This window comes from Watersipora subatra, chromosome 8, assembly GCF_963576615.1.
Source record: "Watersipora subatra chromosome 8, tzWatSuba1.1, whole genome shotgun sequence".
Taxonomy (NCBI): Eukaryota; Metazoa; Bryozoa; class Gymnolaemata; order Cheilostomatida; family Watersiporidae; genus Watersipora; species Watersipora subatra.
Window position 1 is genome coordinate 32,410,545 of NC_088715.1, and position 23,422 is coordinate 32,433,966.

Sequence of the window (23,422 nt, forward strand, 5' to 3'; positions counted from 1 at the left end):
ATATTTTGATTGCATATCCCATATTGTAGGTGTTAGAAAAGTCAAAGACAAAAAGATGAACATATGATGATTCTTACCTTAACTATGGATTCACTTGTATGATTAAAAGTGGCATCGAAGTACTGCAATGTGTTTCGTGCATGAAAATGCTCGCTAACGACTCCATGAAACCACATACTTGAGCAACACTTAAGAAATAAACATGCAGAACACATGGATAAATCAAAGCCGTTCTTTGAAGCTAAAGAGAGAGAACTCAAGCAAGCAAAACTGGATTCTACTGGCAGTTTTCATATCCAGGCACAGGCCATTACCGAGGCATCCTATGCTCTGTCTTACCGTATCGCCAAAGATAAGAAGCCACACACCATTGGTGAAACATCAGTTAAACCTTGTCTGCTGGAGTGTACTAAGATTATTCTTGGCGACACAGTCACTCAAAAGGTAGCTGATTTATCTCTCTCAGACAGCACAGTGAAATCGAGGATCAATGATATGTCTGCGGACATAAAGAGGCAAGTAATTGAAAAGATCAAGTCATCTCCCATGTTCACCATTCAACTTAATGAGTCCATTGATGTTGCTAGCGTTTCACAGCTGAGGGTGTTTGCACGCTATGTACACAGAGAGACAATTGAGGAAAAATTTATGTTCTGCTGTCCTCTAACATAGACCACCACAGCTGCTGATGTTATGAACCTGGTTTCCGACTTCTTCAGCAAAGAACGTCTGGACTAGGGCAAACTAATTGGAGTTTGAACTGATGGTGCTCCAGCCATGCTTGGCTGTTGTGCTGGATTTGCACAGTTGGTAAAAGAAAAGAATCCTTTAGTGGTGAGAACCCATTGCTTCATTCACAGACAAGCGCTAGCAGCAAGAGCTCTTCCCAAAGGATTGCAGGAACACCTTTCTTCAGTGATTAAAGTAGTAAACTTTATTAATGGCTCTGCCTTGCAAACACGTCTCTTCCACAAGTTATGCAAAGATATGGATGCTGTGCACTCATCACTATTGTTCCACACCAAAGTTGGATGGTTAACATGCTTCTGCATTTTTTCAATCTACAAGCAGAGGTCAATGAGTTCTTGAAAACTCATAACAAACCAAAACTACTGGCCTCAATGCAAGTGGAAGGCTTTCATCAGTGTCTTGCTTACCTGGTTGACATATTTGGTTCAATCAATGAAGTGAACACAAAGGTGCAAGGTAGATACAGAAATGTATTGAATGCAACTGATAGTATCAATGCATTCAAGGACAAGCTCAAACTCTGGGTGAAAAGACTGGCTACTGGGAATATAAGTTTCATTTACGGTTCTGGATTCATTAGTTCACGAGAAAGCTGGTGAAAGAAAGTTCACAACAATTCCGCTTCTTTGCTAACCAACATAAAGCATCACTTGAACAGCTTGATAGCAGAGTTTGAGAGATATTTTCCAAAGTTAGATCCTAGGACAGAGCAATTAATGAGCCTGACCCAAGACCCTTTCAGGCGCAATGTCCACGAGATTCCGGAACAGCTTCAGGAGGAGTTTTTGGAACTGATAAACCACTCTGCATTAAAAAATGACTTCAAGGAGATATCAATAGAGCACTTTTGGGTTCAGGCCTAAAGATTGTATCCTAACATAAGCCCGGCCGCTTTCAAGATGCTCATACCCTTTGCTTTCACATATCTTTGCGAGTCAGCATTTTCAGCAATGCTAACCATAAAGAGCAAATCTAGAAACCGTCTGGAAGTAGAAGCTGACCTACGGAGTGCCCTATCTACAACAACTCCTAACATCAAAATTCTGGTCAGCTCCAAACAAACACAGAAATTGCACTAGTCTGCTGACTGTCTTACAATGATAGATGTATTGATTTTCAATATAACTTCATTTTTAGTATTCCATTTAACTATGACTGTAGTAAATGCATATATACATGTATGTATATGCATATAAGTTATATATGTAAATAAAGTTCACTATCTAGTTGCAGTGCATTATTTGAAGGAGTTGGGAGGGAGGGAATTTCTGTCTTTAGGTTTGGAAAAGGGGCAATAGGGCAAAAAAGGTTAAGAACCACTGTTTTAAACTGTATTGCACGAAATTGCATTGTATTTTGTTTGAGTTGCTGGTTTTACCTGGTGTAGGTCTAAAGTAAACAAACATGTTCTTTTCAAATTTAAGTTCTGCTTGATTTCAATTAATTTGATTAAAATAATCTCGATCCAAGTTTAATCATTTCATGTTGGTACTGCTACAAACTCTAGTGAATTATCTAAATAAAAGTTGCTTGTTTTTTCTGCCATAAAAAAACAATAAAAATAACAGAAAATATTATGCAACCTTTTATTTTTTAAAAAGAGTTATCGTAGGGATTAGGTTGGAGATCAGCATACTAACATGCCGTTTTATTTTTGTGGCTGATCAGTTTGAGCCATTGTATTTACCAATTCTAAACAAAATGTGAAAGATTGATAGTCAGGCACATAGGGATGAGCGTAGAGTTATTTTCCACTAGAGTGATAGCAAACCGCCATATTGCTGTGTCACCATGGAAGCGCAGCAGCCATCTTGTTTCTGTGCTCTGGACAAATTACTCATTACAAATTTATATGCAATGTCTTCATATGATTGTCACTAAATTGTCACGTAAAGGCGTTGTTGAAAATGAAGACCTCTCAACAAATACAAACCTAGGCCTTTTATCAATTAGCACATGTATCAAGGGAAGTGACCTACAAGCCAAACACTGCCAATGCACAATAGTATATATATGTCAATGCACTATATATATATATATATATATATATAAAAAAAAAAAAATTGTTTCCTCACCCCGGATACCCCGTATGGGTGGTAAATTCTGCTCTAACTCGGGTCTCCTACCAGAGGCCTGGGAGTTTGAGCACTTGTCTCAAGATCTTAGCTGTTCCCAATAGCGCACTTTTCTGCAACTCACCTGAGTTGATTGTTGTTGGTATTTGGGCAAGCCACATTTTATGCGCCGGTGTTATTGCGCCCAGTGCCCCAATGACTACTGGGATTACGGTTGTTCTTACATTCCAGCATTTTTCAATTTCTTCTCCAAGAGGGAGATATTTTTCTACCTTTTCTTTTTCTTTGCTGGCTATATTGTAGTCATTGGGTACTGCTATATCTATTATAGTAGCCCTCTTGTTCTCCTTGTCTACCACCACTATATCTGGTTGGTTTGCTAGGACATGCTTGTCAGTTTGGATGTAGAAGTCCCAGAGGATCTTAGCGCGGTCATTTTCATTGACCTTACCAGGAGCTTCCCACCAGTGTTGTGGTTTATTAAGGCCATACTCATCACATAGACTTCTATACACAATACCTGCAACATGATTATGCCGCCCAGTGTATGCGTTCCCTGCTAGCTGTCTGCATCCACTGATGATGTGTTGGATGGTCTCAGGTGCATCTTTGCACAGTCTGCATCTAGGATCGTCTCTAGTGTGATAGATTTTCGTTTGGAGTTGCCTTGTTGGGAGCACTTGCTCCTGGGCTGCCATGATTAGCGACTCTGTATTGGCCGTTAGGTTTCCTTTGTTCAGCCACATATATGTCTGGTGAAGATCGCCAACCTTAGATATTTGTTGGTGGTAAGCACCATGGAGAGGTTTCGTGTGCCAGTCAATTTCCTCATCATCAGGGCGTAGGTCCGTTGTAAGAGCAGCCGATTGAAATTCAGCTAGCAAATTATCTGAGATGGCCATGGAGGCTGCATATGCTTTGATGCTTCGCTCCTCCTCTTTCACTGTCTGCTGTACACTTTTGAGTCCCCTACCGCCATCTTTCCTATCAAGATACAATCTAATAGTATCAGATTTTGGGTGGAGTGCTCCATGCATGGTCAGCAGTTTACGAGTTGCTATATCTGTTTCTTTGATGGCTTCCTCAGTCCACTTTATTATGCCTGCTGGATATCTTATTACTGGCAGTGCGTAGGTATTTATTGCCATGATTTGGTTCTTGGCATTGAGCTGGCTCCGTAAGACCTGCCGAAGGCGTTTCTTGTATTCGGAAATGGCTTTTTGACGTACCTCGGCTTCGTGGTTGATGTTGCTTTGCATAATCGTGGTTGATGTTGCTTTGCATATATATATATATATATATATATATATATATATATTTATATTTATATTCATATATAGGAACATATGGCGCCTGAATCAAAAATCCGTTCCTGTTATGGGGCTATCGTTTACATATGAGGCGCCCCATATGTGGATGAGTGCTTAAATACATTGTAAACCACTGTAGAATGTGTCAAATGATTCCGAGCAATTTTTCACATTACAAAAATTCATGAATGAATGTTGGAGTTGCTTTCTCCGAGAGACTGCTCTAAAAAAATTAATGTTTTGCCAAATGAATTAGAACACTGTGGGGCTAGCCCCATAACCAATAAATTGAAACATATTTCAGAGTTGTCTGTCCGGTTATCATTTGTGTGGGCAACTTCAAATATAGCTTGGAAAACCAAAATTTGTACTGGTGTCTCTCTGAGTCACTCTAATTACTATGGAATAGCATTCTTCATGAAACTTTTTATCAATTAGTTTTACATTTCATTACTTAAGCTTAATATTAACCTTGAACTTGATTATCTTGATTAACTTGATTATTCGCTCCTAAATTAGATTAGATTATTTGTTACTCAGGTAATGTATAATTAGATTTTTTAATTAGAATTTTTAATATAATTTTGATCAAGGTGGTAGTCTTTTTGGTTGTGTGCTGACCCTCAAAAATTTGTGAAATAATATGCCCGTTATTTAAATCGTTGTGCATAATTAGGAGTGTTACAGAAATAGCAATATGCACTATTTTTAAATGTATTTGCAGATAATATTGAACTATTCATGAGAAAAGCAACTCCCTTCAAAATGAATACAAAAATTACAAAAGTCATTTCCTTAACAAAAGATTACAAAAGCAAATGACAATTACAAACAGCAATCAACATTTTAAAAACATGTTTAGAAAATCATGAATCTTTGAAATAGAAATTTAGGTTTTAAAAAGTTCTTATTATCAAAAACTACTGTTAATCAGAATTAGGAAAAAAACTGAGAAATAAGATAGCTACATTAATTGACTACCAATTATGAACAAGGTGACTGTGGCAAAGTAGAAAAAACAAATTCCCAATGGTCTTGCTTAGAGCTGGCTGTTAGATGATGTACAGCTTTTTAGCAAGTTGTGAGCTCTTGCACGCAATACCGCCAATGATCTGTGTGGGAGAGCCTCTTTAATTTTCAGCAAACTCGTTTTGGAAGGTACAGTTGTCTTATCTTGCCATAGCTTGCTGAATACGTCTTTTTCCAACTGAGTCCTTCTTGGTTTTTTGGTCCCTGAAAAATAGATGAGTCATATAGTCGATTGTAAGTCATAAAAGTTGGAGGAGTTGCTAGAAATACAAAGCCGAACAACATGCAGTTTTTCTTCAATATAGCTCGTTGCAATAGTGGAAAATTCAAGTTTTAAAGCAGCATACTATGCTGCTTTGTAAAACTTAAAAATTTACCAAAGAATACCAGTAAAATGTATTATCATCTTGAAGGATTTGGAACAACATCAGATAATAATGTTTCCAGTTCAATTTGCACACACAAACTGATGACAGTTTACTTTTAGAAGCCCATGTAAATACTCAAATAGTTAGACCAAAAAGTATTGAGCAGCTGAGACTGTCAGAACTCTATGAACCCAATGTTTACACTGCTTGAAAAAGTTTTCCCTGGTTTTTAGAGCTGCATTTTTATGAAAGAAAAACTTTGCTAAAGCAAAATAATTTTTTTAGCGTATGGGGTAAAATGTGTTTTTTTGCCCTATTCTAGCAAATTCACCAGTAAATAATATAGACTTTGTTCTTGTTATGTGTTTACATATTATCTAAGCTAAAATCTTGATGCGAACAATTATTCATGCCATTGCTATTAGTATTATTATACCACTTAGCATTGGTAGGCAACCGGAGCATCCTACTATGGTTTTCAAGCTTTTAACCAATTCTTATAATTTACAAACATAAAATGACATCGTACAATAAAACACCAATCCCTAACCCTTTTATACTAATTTTGAGGTCATCATTAGGTTTAATATTAAGTTCCATGACACTAACTTTTTCAACATGACATAAAAAATAAGCCAAAATTAGAATTTTACAGGCTTTTATTGCAGACATGTTTGAACTGATGACACAACATGCAAGTTAAATTATCAATGTTGACACAGAAGAATATAGATCATAATGCTACCTTTTCTTTCGGTTGCATCATGTGTATCTGATACATTTATTGTAGTAATGCAGTCTGCATCGTTCTCACGGTCCTCTACTTCAACAAGATGGGTGATGGATTCCTCTTTACTATCACTATCACAACGTGTTTCACCTATATTAGACAATTTTATTGATACATAGTAATCACCTAAAATATTTACCAAAAAAGACCTAAGAGCATCACAAGCAGTGTTAAGCCTGGTTAGCAATAAACCCTAAGGGTTTTTTAATATACTTGATTCATTCTTACTATCCAAAAATTTTTGTTGGCACATACCGTAAGGTGGCTAGTGATCAACTGATTTTACAAGCAGTAATTTTGCTAAAAATACTGATGCAGCGCAATTGAATCTTGCCATGTTTAAATATTTTAATTCAAAAACTTTTAATTTACTGCCGAAATAAAACAGTTTAAAAAGTCAAGTTTACTAATTGGTTAGCAACAAACCAACAATAGTTTACTTAATTTTTTTCAAACTGGTTTAGTAGCAAAAGTCACAGATGTTTGATTACTTCTAATCTGGCCAAAATCTACCAAGCCGGGCCAAAAATGCCCGGCTTGCTAGATATTACTTTGTGCTTTAAAATCTATGTATTCAATTTAAAATGGAGCATGCTTAAAACCAATAAGTAGTTAGTTACCTTCTTCGTCACTTGGCAACAGACCATATTTTTCTTCACCTTGTTCCACTCTAATCAGGAGCTTGGCTATCTCACTCCTTTCAATGATGCTCGTTTGTAGCTGGTAACGCGTGGTATGTATCCCAAGATCATGTCCCATGTGGTCAGCCAGCATGTTGAGCTCACCATCATTCAGTTTTAGCATCTAACAAATAGTACCAGCATTTGTGTGTTAACACCTGCTAACATGCTGCTTACCATGAATCACATTCATGGTAAATAGTGTTTACTGTTACTGATAATAATTTTCAGCATTATGTTATATAACATCAAAACATTGAACGCCAACAGTCAGATATGTTTCTCAATTATTTTTATTAGAAAGCAATACTATATGAGCATTTCAAGAGATTTGCTCGCTTAAACATGCCCTCAAATTCAACACAAATAACATACTTTCAAACTCCCCTACATACACTTGTCCATACCTGGAAAGTTGTCGCTAAATAGTGCCTCAATCTTTGTGCGTGTATTCGCTCTGGCATTTTGAGATTTGGGCACCATGTCTTCACCTCATTTAATGCATCTGTTCTGGTAATGGGCCTATCAGCCATTGGCCTAAATCATTGGTCGAAAAGAGAATCAAGTGAGCATGTTTTAACCAACCAGAGCAAGCTTCCCTTCGTGCTACATGTATAGCAATACAGAAATAGGAATTGTACAGAAATAGAAATTGACAACAGATGGATTGTGCCATACTGCCCTCTTCTATTGAAAATTTTCAACACCCATCTCAATGTGGAATACTGTCATTTGGTTAAATCCATAAAATACATTTGCAATACATTCACAAAGGTAGTGATCAAGCAGCTTTTGTTATAGAAAATAACAGGGATGAAGTTACTATTTTTCAAACTGGTAGATATATTTCCAGCAATGAGGCTGTTTGGAGGATTTTAGGTTTGTCAGTTCATCAGAGACATCCTGCAGTAACACACTTTAGTGTACATCTAGAAAACGGACAGCGAGTATACTTCAATGAGGAGAAAATCGAACAACGTGCACAGGAACCACCAAGGACTACTTTAACAGAACTTTTTAAAGCATGCCAAAACGATGAGTTTGCTCAAACTCTACCATATCATCAAATGCCTACTTACTACACATGGACAGCACAGAAAAAGTGGCAATTTAGAAAACAAGGAAAAGTTGTTGAAAACTGGCCTCACATACATGCATCAAATGCGCTGGGAAGAGTATATATCATTCATCCAACAAATGTAGAATGTTTTCACTTGCACATTTTTCTACACAAAGTTACAGGACCTACTTCGTTTCAACAGCTTCGAACTGTCGACGGAATCGTTTGCTCAACATTTAAGGAGGCATGTCTCAAACGAGGATTACTAGAAGATGACAGACAGTGGCGCAACACTCTTCGGGAAGCTTCAGTTTCATATTCACCTTCTCGGTTGCGTAATCTGTTTGCTGTTATTCTTATTAGCTGCAATCTTTCTGATTCTAAACAATTATGGCTAGATCATAAAGAAAGCATAAATGATGATGTACGCAGACAATTGAATCAACTTCAACCGCAAATCTCTTTAGATTTCACGGCTGAAATTTTCAACAAAACTTTGATTTTATTAGAAGACAAAGTCATTAACATTTCTGGTAAGACACTAGAGAAACTCGGATTCACATTGCCATGCAGAGATTTAGACCTGCTACCACAGACAGAAGTGCTACAAGAAACCAACTATGACATGGCAAAGTTAGATAGATTTGTTAGAAGCACCGAACCAAACCTCACATTTGATCAGAATTTAGTTAATGGAAAAATTTTAAAAGCTGTGGATGATGAGCGTGAAGCGATCTTTTTCTTAGATGCTCCCGGTGGAACTGGTAAAACTTTCTTGCTCAATCTTTTGTTTGCTAAAATCAGATCTAACCGACAAGTCGCACTGACAGTCACATCTTCAGGTATAGCCGCTACGTTGCTGGAAGGTGGAAGAACGTCTCATTCCATGTTTAAACTACCATTAGATTTAGAACGGCTGGAGACTCCTGTTTGCAACATCCGTATAGGTACTGGATTGACTCAATTGTTACAGACCACAAAATTAATTGTTTGGGATGAATGCACAATGGCACATAAAGCAACATTGGAGGCTCTGGATCGCACGCTTAAAGACCTTTATAACAGTGACAAACTTATGGGTGGTGTATGTGTACTTCTTGCTGGCGATTTTCGTCAAATCCTACCGGTCATACCTAGAGGAACTTTAGCTGATGAACTCAAAGCTTGCTTAAAGGATTCTTATATATGGCACTGTGTAGAAGTTTGTAAACTAACAACAAATATGAGAGTGCATGTAGGAGGGGATGACGCTTTGGGGAAGTTTTCTGCACAAATTTTGAATATCGGTGAGGGAAAGCTACCAGTTAACAATGGGCTAATCTCTCTACCTGATAATTGCGGATTTATTGTAGACACAAAAGAAAATTTACTACATAAAGTGTACCCAAATATTCACGAAAACTATCTTCAGCACCAATGGCTGAAAGAAAGGGTAATTCTGGCACCTAAAATGACACTGTTGACCACATCAATCAACTACTTCTTGAAAAAACTCCTGGGACTACGACTTCATTCCTCAGCATAGACTGTGTTGTTGAAGAGAATGATTCTGTCAATTACCCTACAGAATTTTTGAACTCCTTACAGCCTGCCAGTATGCCTCTTCATAATCTTCAACTATGCGTTGGTGCCCCAGTTATGCTTTTTCGAAATTTGGATTTACCTAGACTTTGTAATGGAACAAGATTGATCATCAAAAATCTATCTCCAAATCGTATTTGTGCTACTGTGCTTACCGGAGCTGCGATGGGTGAAAAAGTTTGTATCCCTATAATACCACTAATCCCGACAAATGTGTTATTTAAATTTAAACGTATACAGTTTCCTGTTAGACTGTCATTTGCTTTGACCATCCACATATCCCAAGGTCAAACACTAAAAACTGTCGGCATTCACCTCCTTACACCATGCTTTTCTCGTGGACAGTTGTATGTTGCGCTATCCCGAGTAGGCAGTAAAAATGGTCTATACATTCTCTCGCCATTCGGTCAGACAAAGAACATTGTTTACCCTCAAGCGCTTCAGTGATACACTAGCATTATGCTCGGCAAATTTTCAAAGATATCTTCCTCAGCAACAGCAACTTTCCATTGTTATTATTCATGATATTTTGGTTTTTCATTTTGTATATCATATTTCTATCAATTCATACTTTTTTGCAATCATTGTGGTAGAACAGACTACATTTAACAGTTGCTTGCTAATTATTTCACGTTTAAACACCTTTACTGATATCTTATTTTTACTTTAAATTGTTTGGATTGGCACAAACTGCCTTGCTCATGAAATGTTTTGAATTTATATTTCCATGGTCATGTAATAAACTTCAACAATAAAATTCTTGAGATATTAAACATTGTATACATGTTCGGTGGTCTATATACCTACTGGGGAACCTGCCACCTTACATAAATGGGTAATGCGCCATTTGTCTACCTCTTGGGTAGATTGGAAATAACATGTCTACAAATATTACAAAGCTTTTATTTCGTTCATGGTTTTTATGTTAGTTCTTTGAATTTAAATAACTTTTTCAATCATTTCTATTTAATGAAGTTCTCTTTGTTTACATAAATATTTTAAAAGATTTTTAATGTTTTTTTAACTCTTTGTTTTAACATATTTTAACTCTAAGTTTATCACTTATCTGTTTGTGAACACTTTTTTATTATAACGGATAGAAAAACAAATAAAACAAAGTCCTAATTGGGAAGGGAAAAGGTAATAGTGAAGGGAAAATATTAATACAACTATAGAACACTATGAGCAAGATTGACTCAGAAGCATGTTAGATAAAAAGTCAAATATTCAAAAAGTGATTTCTAATCACTAAGACAACATCTAGGTAGCATCTATGTGCTGCATATGAAGATTCATAAGCTACCACAAAAATATATACATTTGTGGTTGTTTATATGCCTACTGGGGAACCCGCCACCTTAAAAAATAGGTAATGCGCTATTTGTCTACCTCCTGGGTGGTGTGGAAGAGACTTATATATGTTCAAAAATATTAAAAAAATTTCGTTTCTCGAGCAACGCCGGGCAGTACAGCTAGTATATAAATATAATTAAACACATGATAGAGCACATACAGTGTATTGACAATAGCTGTTTGTTTACAAACATGCTGTCTGAATAGAATAAACATTTGGAATTTTCATGTTGATATTTTGATAATTTGACACGGAATGTTGGGTAATCAAAATTTGTCTAATGATTTCGAGCGCTGCTTTCTTAGAAGTCAGTAGCACCAGTAATATTTATTTTTATGAAATATAACAGGTAGAATATAGTTTAGCTGCAGTTAAGAATGACTGACAAGCAAACTTATGTGAAACACTCATGTCATATTGGTCAGTTGCACAGCATTTTAGTTGCTATTTTCCATGGCAACTAGTGAATTATCACAAACCTTCAGGCTCCTCCTTAATAGTTGATAGATCAATACAAAGGGATTACTGTGCATGGGTTCAGCAACTATTTTCACATCCTGCAGTTGAACAAGCTGTATTTCTGGCTCTGCTATTAGGTGCTGTAACAATTAAATGAACAATTTTACTTGTTTTGTTTGACGCCTTTCGAAAGATTAACACATAGAGTGTTGCACTTTATAACTAACTTGGGCAACATTAATATAAATAAATGATTTTCACACCATGTGTGATTACATCAAAAAGTAAATTAATGTTCCTTCCTTAATCTGATGCATTTTAAGCCTTCGTGCCATGTTGTCAGCCCTGAATTGAACTGTCACTTCTCCTTAAATAAAACCAAAGTTCTTTCACGCAGTGAATGGTAAATATTCAATAGAAACACTAAAGCAATAATGGCCATGTTTTACTTGAATACCTAAAGAACTAGCCAGCACCTATATAGGAGAAATACTTCAGCCATAGCCACTAACCAGCAACTTTGTAAAAACATTGAAAATTTTTTAATAACTAAGTATTTTGAAACAATAATGCTAGCCGTTAGCAGGAAGATTTATAACACATACGACTCAATACAAAAAGTGCCTATCAAAAAGTGCTAAATTGTCAAAGATAAAACCAGATCTCAAGATCACCTAGCCTTTATTTTTGTACACAAATATCAAGCCTGTAGCCAATGAAGTAGCATAAAGTTCTGTATTGTTGGCAGTATACCATTTACCAGATGGAGGTACCACACTATATCTCCAACAAGCCAAAAAAAACAAATATAAAAGCAATATCAATTTTTAAACTTCTATACAATGCTTTCTCTATAACCCCCATAAATATAGTTTTAGCTTTACATATACAATATATACATGTATAGAAAATGGTACAACAGCTTAGATTTGTTAGAGTTTTCACAGAGCAATGCGTTTGCAGCTAAGTTGGCATGATATCTTGCATAATTTAAAAAAATTTTTATAGCGCGATACATTTAAAACAAAAGCGTTTCGCTTTAGTTGCATTTTTAAAACTTCTGCACTGTTCTCATCAGTATTTCAACTTACAATTTTGGTGCAATTTATTTGTTAAGTTATGCAACACCAGAACACAATTATTATACATATAGCACTGATATTGTAATAATAGCAGCTTCATGGTTTTAAAAGCTACCTCATTGTGCTTTCTGAAAGCTTTGTGCTTTTTGTTACAATAGCCTTTTTATAATACCTTCTTTTTGTTCACAACTGTCAAGATGAACACAGCTAATAAAGTTTCTGTCAATAAACTGAATGTTCAAAGTATATAAACAACAGGTTATGGGCCCAGTCAACCAATTAAATATTATCAAATAACTATGGATGAGAAAGGCTGGACTATAGATAAGCTGAACACTGATAACTATGCCACATAGAAGTTCAAACTCAAACACCTACTCATAGCTAAGGACTTGTTTGGATATGTGGATAGAACCATTACTCTAGAGGATGATGCTAGCCCTGCCGCTAAAGTCGAGTACAAAAAGAAGTCAAGCAAAGCTTTTTCCACATGGTGCTTTCTGTGAGTGATAGTCTTATTTATCTCATCAGTGAATGTGAGGACCCAGGAGTTGCGTGGAACAAGATCAGAGCTCACTTTGAACGTGATACACTGGCGAATAGATTATTTCTCAAGAAACGGTACTTTAGGACTGTTATGAGCGAAGGTTCATCAATTGAAGACCACCTACGTCACATGAAAGCTATCACTGATAAACTCACAGCTATTAAGGCTAATATTAGCAAGGAAGACCAGGTGGTGACTCTACTTGGAAGCCTCCCGGAAAGCTATTCAACGGTAGTGACTGCACTCGAGGCTCGCGGTGGCAATATAACTTTACAGTTTGCCATACAAACACTGCTTAATGAAGAACAAAAAAGGGAACAAAGAGCACTGACTCCAGCCAGCGATTCTGGCGGTGTCAGGTTTAAAGCGAACTCTAACACTGCTCTACTGTCAGCAAGTAACCACTTTAAACATAGTCAGTAACAATCCAAAGGCTGCTGTATCTGTGGGTCTTTACAACATTACCAAAACGGTTGTCCTAAAAACAACTATAATCAGAGCCATGAATCGCGTCGCGGCCGAGAACGAGGTCATGGATATTACAACAGTAACTCAAATCCACACCAGGCCAAAATATCTACATACGATGATAATAGCAAAGATGATGAATCGGCATTTACTGTACTGGAGACACATGTTGACTCTCAAAAATGGCTGATTGACAGCGGTGCTACCAGTCACATGGCGAAAAATAAAGCTGTATTTTGTGATTATTTTAAGCTAGATTCACCTAAGTACGTTGTTGTTGCCGATGGGTCTCAAGTTCCAGTAGTAGGAAAAGGTATTGTTCAGCTGCAAATAAAAATTCATGGAAATAAAACTAGATGTGCTACACTTTACCATGTACTACACATACCTGACCTACACGGAAATCTATTTTCTGTAAAAGCGGCTACACAAAAAGGATATATAGTACAGTTTGGACATTCGAGATGCTGGATTAAGAATCAAAGAAAGATGTTGATAGCATCAGGATCTGTAGTAAACAGACTATATTATCTTGATGTCGAGTTTGCTATTCATACTGCTAATGCTGCCGCGTCCTCCTCCCTACTGTGGCATCAATGTCTCGCTCATGTAAACATAAGCAGCCTCAAAAACATGAATCTTTGGTATGAAAATGGTTGTAATGTTACCGGCGAAATAGGTGTCCGTGAAGGTTGCGTGAAAGGTAAAATGTCTCGACGTCCATTTCAAACTGACCGTGGCATAAAATCAAGAAAGGTTCTTGAATTGGTACATACGGATGTGTGTGGCCCTATGCAGAATGAATCTTTAGGTGGTAGCAACTATTTTGTTTCATTTATTGATGATTTTAGTAGGCATGTGCAGATATATATTTTTACGTAACAAATCTGGTATGTTCCAGGTGTTTAGAACTTACGAATCAATAGCGACAAATCAAACTGATCAGACTATAGGTACACTTAGAAGCGATGGTGGTGGAGAATATACATCTAATGAGTTTGAGAGTTACCTTTCAGCTCAAGGTATACATCACCAAGTCACCACTCGCTATTGTCCACAACAAAACGGCTGTGCTGAGAGATTTAATCGAACTGTTTGTGAGGCCGCTCGCTCGTTAATTTCTGAATCTCACCTTCCAAAATCATTCTGGGCAGAGACAATATCGACCGCGGTATACATTCGTAATCGCCTCCCCACACGAGCACTTGAATGGAATACAACCCCTTATGAAAAATGGAACAACAGAAAACCTGATCTTGGACACGTGAAAATTTTTGGATGTTTTGCCTATGCTCACATACCCGATCAGCTGAGACGTAAACTCGATGAGAAAGCAGAATCAATGGTGTTTGTGGGGTATAGCCTTAGATCTAAAGCCTACAGACTCTACGATCCGATCACTAGAAAAATAGAGGTAAGACATGATGTCACCTTTGATTAAACCAAGCTCGGTTTACCAAATCAGTCGTCAAAGCCAAGTGTAGACAACTCTGAAGCGGTGAATATTGACCTATCAAAAGATGAAAAGGCTCCTCCAACACCGACGGTTACACATAGGCGATCACCACGTTCCACTCACCCCATTTTTCGGTTTGGTATTGATGATTTCACAAACCTTGGTCACTCTGCTCACTCAGCAATCAACATTGTAGAGCCTCTTAGTTTGTCGCAAGCCCTGGCTAGCACAAATCGTGATGCCTGGATCAAAGCCAGCAATGATGAGTATCAATCACTGATCAACAATGGTACATGGGAACTAGTTGATCTTCTGCCCGAGCGCAAAGCGATTGGCTCTAAGTGGGTTTTCAAGGCTAAACACTCGTCTGATGGGTCTATAAGTAGATTCAAAGCTTGACTTGTGGCAAAGAGATATGCACAAAAGGCTGGGGTGGATTACGATCAAACATACGCCCCCGTTATTCACAGAACATCTCTGCGAGCACTCTTATCGGATGCTGTTGAGAGAGATATGATGATACACCAAATGGATTTCCAATGGCTTTTTTGAATAGAAAGCTGTCAGAAGATGTACAGGTGTATATGGAACAGCCAGAGGGTTTTGTTGTGCCGGGTAAAGAAAATTTAGTCTGCAAACTTAATCGCTCGCTGTATGGACTTAAACAGTCGCCTAAATGTTGGAACATGGTATTAGATGAATTTCTTAAATCATTAGGTTTCATGCAGTCCTCCGCTGACAACTGTGTGTATATTCGCTGGAAAATGACCAGAAAGTGATGATTGGTGTTTACGTAGATGACTTGTGTATAATGCCAGACACTGGTGCTCAGTTGACCGAATTAAAATTGGCTCTCTCGTCTCGTTTCAAAAAGACGGATCTCAGACCGCTTCATCATTGTCTGGGATTACTTATTGAGAGTAGAAACTTCTATGCGTCTAAGTCAGAAGCCTTACATTCAACAAATAATTCAAAAGTTCAACATGGAAAAATGTAAGCCTGTCGCAACTCCGGCAGCATATGATGTAAAGCTGAGTCACAAGGATGGAAGCAAATAAGCAGATCCCAATCCCTATCAATCGATGGTAGGAAGTCTACTATATGCTGCCGTATCTACTCGTCCAGATATTGCTGAAGCAGTAGGAGCTTTAGCCAAGTTCAACGCTTGCCCCATCCAGACTGACTTGACCGCAGCCAAACGAGTAATACACTACCTGAAGGGCACCAAGGATTTATGCCTGAATTTTAGAAAGCAAGGTAAACCAATGGATGGATACACAGATGCAGATTATGCGAGCGACGCTGACCGGCACTCGAAATCGGGTGCAGTCTTCATTAATGCTGGTTGTCCAATCAGCTGGTCCAGCAAGCGTCAGTCAGTCGTTGCTCTCTCTACTACGGAATCAGAGTATATTGCGTTGTTTGATGGTGTTGTTGAGTGCATGTGGTTACGTCAGATATTCTCAGATATTGGAACCACGCAACTTAATTCTACAATCATCTTTGTAGATAATCAATCAGCTGCAGCAATCGCAAACAGCCAGAAAACTAGCAAGCGTACAAAACACATAGATGTAAAATACCACTACGTTCGTGAGGCGATTAAAGCTGGTGATGTCTCTACCGAGTTTTGTTCGACGAATGATAATATCGCTGACATATTCACGAATCCGCTGCCACGTGATCTATTTGTCAAATTTAGAGACATGTTGGGTTTGAGTTAATTAACTGTCTGACCACTGAACACAAGACTGTTATGTTTTTGCTTTTTTGTTGATTACGATCATTGTAGTTTGTTCTTTTTGGTCACAAACTGGCTGTTGGTGCAACCATGTAATTGAGTGGGAGTATTGTAATAATAGCAGCTTCATGGTTTTTAAAGCTATCTCATTGTGCTTTCTGAAAGCTTTGTGCTTTTTGTTACAATAGCCTTTTTATAATACCTTCTTTTTGTTCACAACTGTCAAGATGAACACAGCTAATAAAGTTTCTGTCAATAAACTGAATGCTCAAAGTATATAAACAACTACTAATAGTTAGCCTATAGTCAAAATTCTATTGCTGATTCGCATCTCTTAGTGGAGTGAGCCTCATGTCGCATTATTGGCTAGATTATAGCCTTTTAGCAGTTGGCTAACAAGCACATCAGCACAACTGGTAAACATAAAATAAAGTGTATTCTATGAAAATATTTGTCTTTTAAGATATGATGAGTTTGACCTATGAAGCCAATAGTAAAACAAAGTAACATTGTATGTCAAGGTGAGTGATTACTGCCAATTTGCTTACCGGTTCATCATTGCCTCGGTTACGTTTTGCCATCGTTGCCATCGTGTTACGCTTTGCCATCACTAAAAATTAATGTTAGTAATTTAGGATCATGCTCGTGCTGTCGCTTGACAGTACGAGCACTGCTACACAAAAAATGCAGCCAGATCAGGCAGCTAGCTTATCATCAACTATAAACTAGCCAAATAACACTGTATATCAATTATGACTTTAGGTCACATCAGCCTAGGCCCTAGAGTCACAAAGCCTACAGCTTATCATTTGATGAGGCTGTGGTTAGATTAAATCAACAATGGCCAAGCAATGATTCACTGACGCTGATCTAGCTTGAGCTATAAATTAACTACAAGAATGCTGATTTGGGCAATCAACTTTTGACACAGCCTGCCTCATCTTATTTGTTTGACAAATATCCAAGCACATAATGTTCGAAAATATTACTAGAGTAACTTGTTAGTGAAGTACAGTCATGTCTGCAAGTCCTCACTGATTTTGTCCTCTAAACTCACTTTTCTCCTTCTGAATACTTTCAAACTGCATATCATCTTGTAGCAAATGACTTCAGGCACATGATAAACATAACTTAAAAATTTAAAAATTAAAAGCCATTCAATTGGTGATTTAAACAAAACATATGTAAGCGGCACACACAAATAAATTAACACCATGAAAACTGAAAGTTTTTAAAACTTGATTAACATATGAAATATAGCTAATGAAATATTATGTGAAGTGTTAATAAGAATTGCAAAAAAACTAAAGACATGAATAAACAACATTAATCCAAAAAATAAAAGCATACATATAGATAGACATACCTTTTCATCCGTTTCGAGGAGAGAGTTAGGTGTACAATAAGTTTTTTGTTCTAATCTAGTTATAAAGAAGTCTACACTCTCAAAGAATATAATATGAAATGAATAAGAAAACGGGTTGCTAGAAATTTGTGTAAAACTAGAGAAGAATCATCGTATTGCAAATAGTGACAACATAAAGGCAGCAGTGATTTCATTTATTTCTTTTACTTTGTGGGGCAATACTGAAAACATCTGTTTTTAAAGGTAGGAGGATGCTGAAGAGTGATGAATCTCACTAAGGTAAACAGTTTGAGCAGGTTTTTGTTGTACATTTGAATATGAATCGGCAGCAATAAGGCATTGCACCTGATTGCAGGCTGATTTGCACCTGCGGTTATTTCATTATGTTGATGGATTGGCAACTAGCTAATAATAAACAAGTTAACCGGAATTGACGTTATAAAATTTTACAATTATTATTAAAGAACATTACATGAATCATGCTTTATCTGCCATTTAGCAATGGACAGACTCTTAATTTATTATCTATTATAGAAGAACATAACACTCAAAAAATAATTAATGGTAAAGTTCACAGGAACTAAGGTATTTTTAAGATAATGGCCAAAGTAGTATAGCAAGTCACTTTACGATCCACTTACTAAGAATTGTGTACAGGGCGTTTTCAATATGCTTACTAGGAGGTGTATCATTAATTTATGGCAAACATCCTGGTAAGCATTTAGAATCCGTAATCTTTCATTTGGTCTAATACCATCAATCACCCATTAAATCTTACTCCTTCGCAGTACTCCCGTCGCATTCCATACACGTTTACAATACGATCAGTTACTCGTTCAACTATAGAAGCAATAACTTACAACAAATATAATTAACGATACAAAGACCAAAATAACAGAATAGAATACATTGATTTGAATCGTCCATCAATAAAAACATATTTTTGAAAAAACCTTCACATTTACTGTAAAATTTGTGTTAAAAGTTATTAATAAAAGTGAATATTCAAGCTACTATCCATGACTTATGCCTGGTAGCTTTATTTTGCAAAGGTATATTTTCAACCATGTCATCATCCTTAAAATATTTTAATAAACTATCTGTCGTTGGTACAGAGCTTACCGCTGACCTTAAAGTTACTTTTGAAATTATTAGGAAACTATCCCAAAACTGCAGATCCAATTAAATGGATACACAAAAAGCATAGGCCCTTAACTGACAAAAGCGAAAAACCTCTCATCGCTATATCAAAATAACTAATGCCATACTTTAATTAAATTCTACCGCTGATTCGATTAAAATTAGATGCAAAAAGTCAAGACCGGCTAAAAAACAAAACTCATCAAAATTAAATTAGGTTATCGCTGACGTCATTACTTTCATTTACGATATAACAAGACAACATTTTTTGTATCATCATCAACACCCAGGCTGTGGAGAAATAGACATCAACATTGTGAATCTATATACCAATCAGTTTACTGAAAAATTGATGAGTTCAATGCTGAGAGAGTGCTGACAACTTTGCTGCCGCTTTTGGTACAGAGCGAATATTCATTACCTTCTGGTTCAATCGCTTTGAATATCAATTTAACTTTCACTTCCCAGATATACTTTCAGTGCATAATTCTATTAACTCGCATTAAATCGTTTTTTATTCACAGTGACACAGAAGGTAAAAAGACCAAAACCCAGAGAAAAACCACCAACATGATACATAATACCCGAATGAACATATTTTTAATTGACCTCATGACTATCAAGATGTTTAGTCTGTTTGCTCAATAGAATGGCTGGTGTTTTTGGGTTAAAGATCATAATAGAGCTATCAATCTTTTCTTCTGGATTCAAATGTTCAGTCATTTCAATTATGGACATTCTTAACGGCTGCTGATGCCAAACTAAATCTTATGTAATTTTACGGAATTTTAATTTTAGCTTAGAGGATAACAAGTGTACAGTAATTAACCTTCACTCGGTATCAAAATTGATGCAATGCCAATTCACTGGCATTCCTGAAACAAAACTGCTCAGAACTAAAGATTTCAAACAGTTACCGATGTTAACCATAAATTAAAGGTAAGCCTCCTAAACACTGACATTCCTGAAACTATTGCTCTGGAAATTACTATTTGAAACGCTTACTGATATATACCATAAATTAATGATAAGCATCCTAGTAAGCATATGGAAGATGCCCTGTACAAAATTCTTAGTAAACAGATCAAAAAGTGGCTTACTATACTACTAGCTGAGCAGCTTGATGCCAGCAGAAATTTATAGTCAACTAGAAATAAGAAAAAACCGCTAAAGAAAAGCTATTTAGAGAAAAGCGAGATTGTTCCAAATCTGCTAAGTTATATGTTTAAGTATGAAAAGTGCAAGGGTTTTTTGATTTAAGCCAATCGATTTAATACTACTTTTTGTGTTTTTAAACAGAGGTTGTTGATCTTTTTTTACATTTAATCAATTTCAAATATATTATGAACTTAAACTGTGCAATGATGATGCAACGTTACATACGATATGTGTTACAGTAGCCTGCGCACATAGCAGATTTGTAGGAGTGTTTTACAAAAACTTTTTAAGCAAAAAAAAGCTGCGCCGGTACTTATTAACCTATGGCATATAATTCTTCACCTTTTTTCAACAATGCACAGGGATCGATCCGCATCATGTGATTTGTCTATAGAAACATTTAATTTGCACCATTACACAAGATGCACCTAACTACAATTCCTCTTAATTCGTAGGCCCTATTATGCGTGTCATAGAAACATGTTTATTAAATCAGTGAACTAATTAAAATTGAGTCTGTAAAATTCTATAGCTAACCAGATAGCCATTACAGAGCTGTATTAATAATGTTTGATTGGCTGTTTTATTTTCTTTCATTGTTCATCTAATGTATGACATTCTTATCTTTACTAAACAGATCAGTAGAATTTTCGTTTCTATCTACAAATCATTTTCGGTTAGCAAATTTTAAACATTACTGCAACAAGAGTCGTGTCCATATGTAGCCATGGTTAAAGGTAGGTATAAATGACTGCTTTGTACGGGCTGGCTGACTCATAACACTTTGCTTATTAGCCAGACACTCTGATAACTGCTCAAATTGATCACCTTCCGCCCTTGTAGAACAATTTGTGAATACTTATTACCTGTGCTTTATCGGGCAACTGCTGATCTCTTGTGGTACACCAGACCGTCAGGGTACTAGTATATATAACTCAGCTGTACAGATTTACAGGCATGCCCTTATTTGATGTAAATTATCTTACAAATATAGTGCATTTGATTGGTTATAGCTGTTCGGATTAAGAGTTACTTTCACTGTTCTACTGATTGTATTGTTGATGAGTTTCATACTCAGCTCGGTGTTGAATTCGCTATTCTTGCTGCTCAATAAATGATAAACACTATACATTTTTTTACACTTTGCTAAATCTTCTTTTTGGCATACTTCTTATGTTCTTATGAGCTACACATATAACTGTTCTATTAAAAAATGGTTACACGATTTTGCGGATATCACCAATTTTGTTAAAGCTCAAAAGTTTCTGACGACTTGTCTTTGATTTGAAAATGTCATAATAACTTCTCAGCTTTTTTGTTTTCTAGTGCATACTGCTTTGTAGACAATCAGTTATCTTTCAGTTTTCCTGACTTATTTTCTATAATAAATCACTCCCATACTTCAAGAAGTTTAATTTTATTAGTTTCAGCAAACGATCTACTTTGTGACTGCCGCATATGGCATCGCATTTACACACATGTAGTATCGAATCATGCAGCACATCTCAATTCAGCATCAAAGCTTTGTACAGACATTACACTCAAACATTTATTTCATGCATGATTTTGCCAAGTCATTTTTAGGCCAATGAAATATGCCTCAAATGTTTTATCTTCATATTTAAGCAAAAAGGGTTGAACATCATGTAGAAATTGATAAAGTAGATTCAATTACAAACTAAAGCGGGATGATATATTTTTCTTCCTTTATAACATATTATTGGTAGCCAATACAAATAGGTCAAACAATTCAACATGACATATCCAAAGATTTTGCCGGCAGCAATATATAGTTTTTGCACAAGTCTGCAGCTGCTCTTAAACCCATCTAGTTGTTCTGTGTAGTAACATTTATCAATGATAGACAGCAAATTCCCTTTGCATTTATTTGCTGTGCGCCATCTATCATATCAGTTTTTCTTTAATGCATAAATTTACAAATATATATAGTTCCAGGTTTGTGTACTTTGTAAAAAATTGTTGTGAATTGTTTTATCAATATTTTACATACTGTAGCTTCAAACATTAATGTTGAGTCATTACAACATTTAAAAAACTTGTAGTTTTACAGTGATGCACCTTTCCTAGCATATTATAAATGCAACTTTATTTATATAGGTTCGAGCATATATGGGGATGTATACTATTATAACATATATATTATATAGAAATATCAGTGCTATTGTAGCATGCAACTTACCCATGTGTATCCAATGAAGTGACGGGTATAATAAGGTCTACGGTATGAATTAGCTTGCTAGTGTTGGTAACTCTAGTTTGGAAATTTATTGTAATTCAGTGATACGCTAAGTATTCACTAGTTTATGAATTATTCATTGTAGTTATTATCTGTAATCTGGTAGTTCGGTTCACTCTTGTTCATTCATTAAAATGATTTTACAGATTATAGCAACTAAATTGCCTTGGTATAACAGCATGCTACAGTGAATAACGAGCAAAACTAAGTGTATTCAACAACATGACCCAGTGAAGGGGCTAGCATGATCATGGGTGTACGCTAAGAGTATAATTCTTTAAAAAATGTGGGGCATTAGTCGTTGACATTCTAATAGTGACAATTGTCGTTGAAGGATTGTGAGAACAAATTTCAATTATTTATTTGTGTTAAGCTTACAAGATACATTAGGGTGTACTACTAAAAAATAATTATCATTAATGCATGATCTGCATATAAGGTGTTTTAAACTATTAGGGAGAGATGAAAAACTCATTACAGATGACACGCCTTACAATGTCATAGACTGCACTTTATAGCAGCACCGATAATGAATATATAACTGCCATTAAATATAAGTACATACACGTATATAATATATTTACATATTATGAAAAATATATACATGCAATAAAGCTACATCTAAATGCGCACTAAGTTTCCATGTTTAGTTATGTATGTACATTCGCAAGTACATCATTAATTAGCTTGATACAAAAAGAATCCTATTAACATATGATGCACACATGCATATTCATTTATTTTACAAAAG

The 23,422-nt window shown here is 36.1% G+C and overlaps 3 protein-coding genes across 3 annotated transcripts; 2 read left to right on the top strand and 1 right to left on the bottom strand.

The window, feature by feature from the left end:
• The first annotated feature begins 213 nt into the window (after positions 1–213).
• Positions 214–672, top strand: LOC137402466 (protein FAM200C-like). Its single transcript, XM_068088965.1, has one exon. The coding sequence runs from the start codon at positions 214–216 to the stop codon at positions 670–672; it is 459 nt and encodes a 152-aa protein (XP_067945066.1).
• A 4,223-nt stretch (positions 673–4,895) lies between these two features.
• On the bottom strand, positions 4,896–7,535 carry LOC137402071 (uncharacterized). Its single transcript, XM_068088539.1, has 4 exons — positions 7,410–7,535; positions 6,943–7,126; positions 6,278–6,412; positions 4,896–5,368 (listed from the first exon to the last, which is right to left on the bottom strand). Exons 1-4 carry the CDS (start codon positions 7,533–7,535, stop codon positions 5,175–5,177), a joined length of 639 nt encoding a protein of 212 aa, XP_067944640.1. The 3' UTR covers positions 4,896–5,174.
• Positions 7,536–8,069: 534 nt separating this feature from the next.
• On the top strand, positions 8,070–9,587 carry LOC137402467 (uncharacterized). The gene has a single exon (XM_068088967.1). The coding sequence runs from the start codon at positions 8,070–8,072 to the stop codon at positions 9,585–9,587; it is 1,518 nt and encodes a 505-aa protein (XP_067945068.1).
• Positions 9,588–23,422: the final 13,835 nt, after the last annotated feature.

What these genes read in the sequence shown, in the direction of transcription:
- LOC137402466 (XM_068088965.1), top strand. Translation starts at nt 214, where the DNA reads ATGGATAAATCAAAGCCGTTCTTTGAAGCTAAAGAGAGAGAACTCAAG.
- LOC137402467 (XM_068088967.1), top strand. Translation starts at nt 8,070, where the DNA reads ATGCCTACTTACTACACATGGACAGCACAGAAAAAGTGGCAATTTAGA.
- LOC137402071 (XM_068088539.1), bottom strand. Translation starts at nt 7,535, where the DNA reads ATGGCTGATAGGCCCATTACCAGAACAGATGCATTAAATGAGGTGAAG. An exon ending in ATTTAGCGACAACTTTCCAG is followed by an intron (nt 7,127 to 7,409) that starts GTATGGACAAGT and finishes ACTATTTGTTAG; the next exon opens with ATGCTAAAACTGAATGATGG. An exon ending in TGATGCAACCGAAAGAAAAG is followed by an intron (nt 5,369 to 6,277) that starts GTAGCATTATGA and finishes TCTATTTTTCAG; the next exon opens with GGACCAAAAAACCAAGAAGG.